Source organism: Histoplasma capsulatum, genomic scaffold, assembly GCF_000149585.1.
Source record: "Histoplasma capsulatum NAm1 scaffold_1 genomic scaffold, whole genome shotgun sequence".
NCBI classification, from domain to species: Eukaryota; Fungi; Ascomycota; class Eurotiomycetes; order Onygenales; family Ajellomycetaceae; genus Histoplasma; species Histoplasma mississippiense.
In genome coordinates, this window is record NW_001813982.1 from 4,996,135 (window position 1) to 5,003,187 (window position 7,053).

Sequence of the window (7,053 nt, forward strand, 5' to 3'; positions counted from 1 at the left end):
TTCATGCCCACTCCCGGTTGACAGCCTGGTACCGCAGACGCCGTGCCTCAATGTGGCCTGGTGCCTCCTGCAGCCCCCGCGCATATACTGTACCTGCAGCCCAGGATCCATGGCCTGCCTGCTGGTCTACTGCCGCATCATCTGCCTCATATTCCCGCTTGAACCCTCCACAGGACAGGTGCATACGCGAGATGGCAATGGCGGCATGCCGCCAAGGGATTACATTGAGCTTGGTCTGGAGGTGTGTCTTTGCCTCGCGCTGAAGCACCACCCGCAGCCGGCTGCTGTCCCACGGTCCATGCCCCCGCGGCCAGAGAAATGGTGACCGCAGCCCCCCTTGGCTATCACTGTCTCCATATGCAAGCCGCTGGACCGCCCGCGCGAACCACCAGCTCACTGACCTCTGCTGGCAGATAGCGGTGGATGATCTTTGTGGAGTTGGTCATGCTGTATCCTTTGTGATAGGTTGTCACCATGCTCACCAGCCCATGTTCAATAAAAATGCTGCGGTGGCGGCCGCAGACTGTGTTACTGTGCCGTATGCTGAGCAGCTCTGTGGCCCGCGCAGGCTGGCCCCCAGTGAGATGAACCACAAGAAGCAGCTGCTCAAGAAATCCATCCACCTGCTGCAGATAGTCATCTACCACTGCTGTGTCCCAGACCACCTGATGATCAGATGGCCGTACAGCTACCCACTCTGCCCGGAGCCTGTCTGTTGTGAGGACTCGGTCCAGCAGCCATCGCTCCCCTGTGGTTGGAAGGGCCTTGCAGTTCTGCGGTGCTTGAAGGAAGTTCCAGCCGCGCTGATTGTTTGTAGGGCTGTCCGCCAGCTGGGCCAGTGCCAGGCGTGGCACTACCACCTCCCGTGCTTCCTCTTCATGAACAAGAAAGAGCTGCTCAAGCTTGTGCTGTGTCAGCTCCACCTGCGTGCGCACGAAGCGCCGGAGCCCTGCTATGCTTAGATGCAGCTCTCTATAGCTTAGAGTCTGCTGGTCATCGCTCCAGCAGACATACCCTAGACTTGTGGTGGTGTTCTGCACTCGCTTGCCGAATGTCCGCAGCCGGGTCACCCAGCCAAAGGGGGCAGCCACTCCTGGGAGGAGGAAGCGTTCACGCATGGCATCCAGCGCATCTGCAGGGTGCTCCACCTGCTCATCCTCGGCCATCTGAACTGCCTGCTGTACCACCAGCATCTGTGCCATGAGATATGAGAAGGGAAGAGGAAGAGGGAGCTCGACTGTGACCGGGCCCCACTGCGGGCACGCGGAGGCGGGAGCGGGAGCACGCACGGGCGGCCAATCAGGGACGGAGAAAATCGGACCGGGGCGCGTCGGACCACGCACTATGTAGAACTTGGATAGTTTAACCCTAACCCTATAACCTTCAACGGGCATGTCCAGCGGGTTTGACTTTTAAATGGTTTCATCCCACTGGTTTGGGTCCAACGGGTTGACGGGTTCGTTCAACGGGTTCGACCCCTGAACACCCCTCACTCTAACCCTGACTCTGACCACCTCATCCTCCCCCCCAGCCTCTACCCTCACTCTTTGTAACCCTAACCCTGGCCCATTATTGTATGGGATAATGCTCTTTAAAACTCCAATATTTTTGAACCCCCCCCTCTACCTTCTGATATAATCGTCCAGCGTGCTCGACTTCCAACAGGTTGATGGGTTCATCCAACGGGTTCGGGTCCAATGGGTGAATGGGCTCCTTGGACGGGTTTGACGTCCAACGGCTTTGGGTCCAGCGTGTTCGACTAATGTTTGTTTTTCTGTGCTTAAAATCACTCCAGAATGAAGCCTTTCATTTTTTTTATATATTTTGCTATTTTAATTTACTTTGTTGATCTTGCACCGCTTTGCGCCGCTCCGTTGCCTGGGGTGAAAATATAGATATTTAGTTGGGTCTGGTTGGGTTGATGGCTTACCCCATCAAACATCGCACCTCAACTCATTGACTTTGACACCACAATGTAACCCCTTCCCGGCGGAATTATCGCTTTTGATTTGGATATGTTGTATTTCATATCCACTACGGCCTACATGCAAAGTTTGAAGTCAATTGACTCCGTGGTTGATTAGACGTTCAACGTCTGAAACCAAATGGAATGTACGTCCAATCTGCCCTGCTCTGATTGGTCGGTTTTCTAACCCTGAATGGAATGGACGTCCATTCCACCCCCACCTGTTGGATAGTGTTAACTGTGTAGTATGTGGGCAGTGTTAACTGTGTAGTATCTCGAGCCACATTGTCCCACTGTTCAATGTTCTCCTTTATCTGCTGAACCACCGCATGCTTTAGCTGATGGGCCTTGCCTTTCAGATGCCGTTCAATCTCGGTTGGCCACACAGCGTGCTTGCACCGGCGGCATATGATAATGAGGTATGATTCACAGTGGACAAATAATTGATGTTCCATGTCGATGCTTGGTCTGTCTTGTGCATTGAATATATATATATTTCCTTCATTCAGTGTCTTTGTGTGAAACTTGACAGATCTGATCTGGTGTGAATGTTTGTTTTTCTGTGTTTAAAATCACTCCAGCATGAAGCCTTTCAGTTTTCTTATATGTTTTGCTATTTTTATTTACTTTGTTGATCTTGCACCGCTTTGCACCGCTCTGTTGCCTGGGTGAAAATATATATATATAGTTGGGTCTGGTTGGGTTGGTGGCTTACCCCATCAAACATCGCACCTCAACTCATTGACTTTGACACCACAATTTAACCCCTTCCCGGCGGAATTATCGCTTTTGATTTGGATATGTTGTATTCCATATCCACTACGGCCTACATGCAAAGTTTGAAGTAATGGGGTGGCTGGCTGCCGCAGAAGGGAAGGGAAGAGGGAGCTCGACCGCGACCGGGCCACTGCGGGCACGCGGAGGCGGGAGCGGGAGCACGCACGGGCGGCCAATCAGGGACGGAGAAGATCGGACGGGGGCGCGTCGGACCACACACTAGAGTATAGTTGAAGCCTCATTCTTGGTGATGCTTTCATTTATGTTGTTGTCTGTGCTCTTGCTCACACTTCTGGCCATTCTGAGACTGCATGTGCTGTTGAATCTGATGTGGGTTTCACCCTGCTGGCTCTCCATCTCTGACTCCTGGCTAAGCCACCATGTAGAAATGCAACACCATGCTGGATCACGGAAGCGAGAGCGACCCTTGAGCTCCTTGATTGAAGATGACTCTTCAAAGATCAAAAGATCATGGAGGCATCATGGCCGGGCTCCTCCAGAGTCAGTCAGAGTCAATAGGGATACTCCCCAGTGGACTAGACAGGGCCATAGGCAGGGCCATAGGCAGGGCCATAGGCAGGGCCATAGACAGCAGACGGCATTCTCCAATCCCACTGGATCTTTAAATGATGAGGATGGTTCTTCTTCATTATTATTCCAGCCCTACTCCGAGTCATTCTATAGTGAAGATGACCACGCCCCAGAACAGCCATTACCCCTCAAGGATAAAGATCACCATATCTCTATGCAGTCAGCATCATCATCATCATCATCAGAACCCTCACATTCATTGGATTTGCCGTCTCATCAGCAGAGTGTTGACCCGCTCTTATCCTCAGAGCAGCTGCACTCATCACCAGCACCTCCACCATCTCTTCCCCCCAGGGCAACCCAGCTGCGGAGGCCAGCCACCACTCGCCGTGATGGTAGCCCACTGCCGCCCCGACGCATGTGGTCTGAGGAGGAGGAGAGACGTCTTCTCCAGCTATTTGTCGAGTATGGGCCAAAATGGAGGATCCTGCAGCTGATGGATAAGGAACATTCAGATGGTGCAGTTCTACAGGACCGTAGTAATGTTGATCTGAAGGACAAGATCCGAAACATGAAGGTGCGCTATGAAAAGTATGTATGATAAACTGCTTCTCTTCTCTACTTTCCTTCTCACTTAATATGATGCTAATGGTATACTTTCAGAGCAAATAAGATCCTGCCACCAAATTTCGAAAAGATCCATCTAGGTCCCAAGGAGAAGAGGGTAGTGGAGACATACACAGCCATTATAAAGCAACTAAAACGCTGAACCTGTTGCACTTTCGGTTGGAGAATTAATTCTCTTGGCCTCCATGGTGATGATACTGTTCTGTACTTCATTTTATTTAATACTCTGTGATAGAAAATCTGACCCGATTATTACTATTTCATTCTATAGTATTATACCTTGTGCGATTCGATCTATCAACAACTTGATGATAAGCTCTCCTCACCCTCTACCTAGTTGTTCTTAATCTTTGAGGTATCTAGATTAGCACTATGCAGTGTAGAATATAACAGTGTGAGGCCCAAATCCTCATATAGCTACACGTGTTGGAGCCTATATAGTAAGGCATGCAGAGAGGTTCAAGATTAAGGGGGTCTCTGGAACCGATTGTAGGTGGATACTACGGCTACCCTAGATCACGTGCTCCCCAATCTTATTTAGTTGTTGCTCGGCTAGTTAGTTTTAATACAAAACAACGTTCATTCTATGACCCACTGGTATGAAGATACAGGGCTAACTCAGCACCCAGAACCACGCAGTGTATATAACCTCACTGGACCCCATATCTTCACAGGGCCAGTGAATAGTCTTATATCAATCACTCCTATGTTCAACAGCTTCATATATATATATCGTTATGCCCTCACATCGTTCCATCACCTCTGTCATGCCACGGCCCATGCGCCGGCATGCCCCGGGGATTTAACTATATACATAGGTGTGGGCGCCTATGATGCCGGTCGGTATCATAGTGTTTGGTTTTTTGGCCGAGGTGGTTAGGGGGATATATAGAGGATATATACTAAGGCCGCCAGATATATCCAACGTATCCAAAGGGGGCAAGGTTTCCAACACGGCATAATCCACGATCGGGATAAATATATATATTTAGAGCACCGTTGGGGATCTCCTGCGATAGAGGTAGATAGAACTTAGAATTAATCTTGCTTATAACTGCTTCCAAAGCTACTTGACCAATAGCCATCTTATTAATTAAGCTTAAGGTACTGTAGCCTTTGGAGAAGTTAAAAGAGATAAGGAGATAAAAGATGTTAGAAACCTAGCTACCCTAATAATAACCCTAGAAATAACCCTAATAACCCTAGCAACAACCCTAGCAATAACCCTAGAGAATTGCATCCTTGATTGACAACGTAATTTCTATTCCACTGACCTGCAACTTAGATAGCATTGAATATGTTTGGTAGAGAGCCAGCATGCATGATTTCATCCACATCTAACCACTCCTTGCGCTGACCGGGACTTTGGGACGATAATACTGTAACAGGTTAGCGCTGCTGTAGAAAATATACGCTAACCTAATACGGTATTATCGTCCCATAGAACCCTCCATTGTTTAAACCACAATATCTCCACCACTACATGGACTATGGGAATATGGAATATATCAGTTTAATGCCCAGAGGCTGCTCTATCACCTCATACTAAAATATGTAGATGTTTCTATATCTGTGGTGTTGGTCTTAGCCTGTCAATGTGGTACTAGAAACCCTAACCCTGAAAACCTGGGGTTTCCGCCTCCGTTTCCGTGACGTATTTCCCGGACGCAAACCCCTATATCCAACACGATATTCAACCGGCGTGCCCCAACCGGTATATACGATCCTCTCCATCATATTCTGTTTAACCCCAACCCTAAAACCCTGGGGATTCCGTTTCCGTTTCCGCTTCCGTTTCCGTGACGTATTTCCCGGACGCAAACCCCTATATCCAACACGATATTCAACCGGCGTGCCCCAACCGGTATATACGATCCTCTCCATCATATTCTGTTTAACCCTAACCCTATTACCTTCAACCGGCATGTCCAGCGCGTTTGACTTTTAAATGCTTTCATCCCACTGGTTTGGGTCCAACGGGTTAACGCGTTTGTTCAACCGGTTCGACTTCCAATCGTTTCAACGTCGGCTTTGACTTCCAACTGCTTTGATGTTCAACGCCTTCAAACATCCAACGGGTTAATGCGTTCATCCAACCCCCCAGCCTCTACTCTCACTCTTTGTAACCCTAACCCTCACCTATTATTGTATGGGATAATGCTCTTTAAAACTCCAATATTTTTGAACCTGATCTAGCTATATTATATCTCTTTTACCTCTTTCTTTTTGCTCCTTTTCCTCTTGCTTCATCGATCTTTATATATGCATATATCTTTTATCTCTATGTGGTGCTCGTCAACATCTGCCTCTCACCTGTGATGTCATTTGACCTCTATGCCCCTGACTCGATCTTCCCCCCCTCTACCTTCTGATATAATCGTCCAGCGTGTTCAACTCCCAACGGGTTAATGCGCTCCTGGGACGGGTTTGACGTCCAACGGGTTTGACGTTCAACGGGTTTGTGTCCAGCGTGTTCGACTTCCTCATCCAACGGGTTTGACGTCCAACGGGTTTGACGTCCAACGGGTTGGGTCCAGCGTGTTCGACTTCCTCATCCAACCGGTTCGACGTCCAACGGGTTGATGGGTTCATCCAACGGGTTCGGGTCCAATGGGTTAATGCGCTCCTTGGACGGGTTCGACATCCAACGGGTTTGGGTCCAGCGTGTTCGACTTCCTCATCCAACGGGTTTGACGTCCAACGGGTTGATGGGTTCATCCAACCGGTTCGACGTCCAACGGGTTGATGGGTTCATCCAACGGGTTCGACGTCCAACGGGTTAATGCGCTCCTGGGACGGGTTTGACGTCCAACGGGTTTGGGTCCAGCGTGTTCAACTCCCAACGGGTTAATGCGCTCCTGGGGACGGGTTTGACATCATACGGGGTTTGTGTCCACGTGTGCAACTTCTTCATCCCAAGTGGATCAACGTCCAATGGTTTGGTTGATGGGGATCATCCTAACGTGTTTGGGTTCATTGGGTTTATGTGTTCTCTGGATACAGATTCCTCGTCCATACCGGTAGAGGGCTTCCTGTGACTGTTTTGATCCTTCTTTTGTTTTTTGTCTTTCTTTTTTGTTCTATTTCTCTATTGTGGTTCTCTCCCCCCCCCCGCGTCAGGTTTTTTACACTCCTTCTCCTGTTTTTTTTTT

General features: G+C 49.2%; 2 protein-coding genes across 2 annotated transcripts; one reads left to right on the forward strand and one right to left on the reverse strand.

Moving 5' to 3' along the window:
• Position 1: 1 nt before the first annotated feature.
• Positions 2-1,394, reverse strand: HCAG_01408 (predicted protein; the record flags this gene model as incomplete). The annotated part of the gene is made up of 2 exons (XM_001544311.1): positions 2-406; positions 483-1,394. The coding sequence occupies 2 exons, from the start codon at positions 1,392-1,394 to the stop codon at positions 2-4; spliced, it is 1,317 nt and encodes a 438-aa protein (XP_001544361.1).
• Positions 1,395-2,813: 1,419 nt separating this feature from the next.
• HCAG_01409 (predicted protein) lies at positions 2,814-4,043 on the forward strand (the record flags this gene model as incomplete). The annotated part of the gene is made up of 3 exons (XM_001544312.1): positions 2,814-2,949; positions 3,130-3,865; positions 3,938-4,043. The coding sequence occupies 3 exons, from the start codon at positions 2,814-2,816 to the stop codon at positions 4,041-4,043; spliced, it is 978 nt and encodes a 325-aa protein (XP_001544362.1).
• Between the last annotated feature and the right edge of the window lie 3,010 nt (positions 4,044-7,053).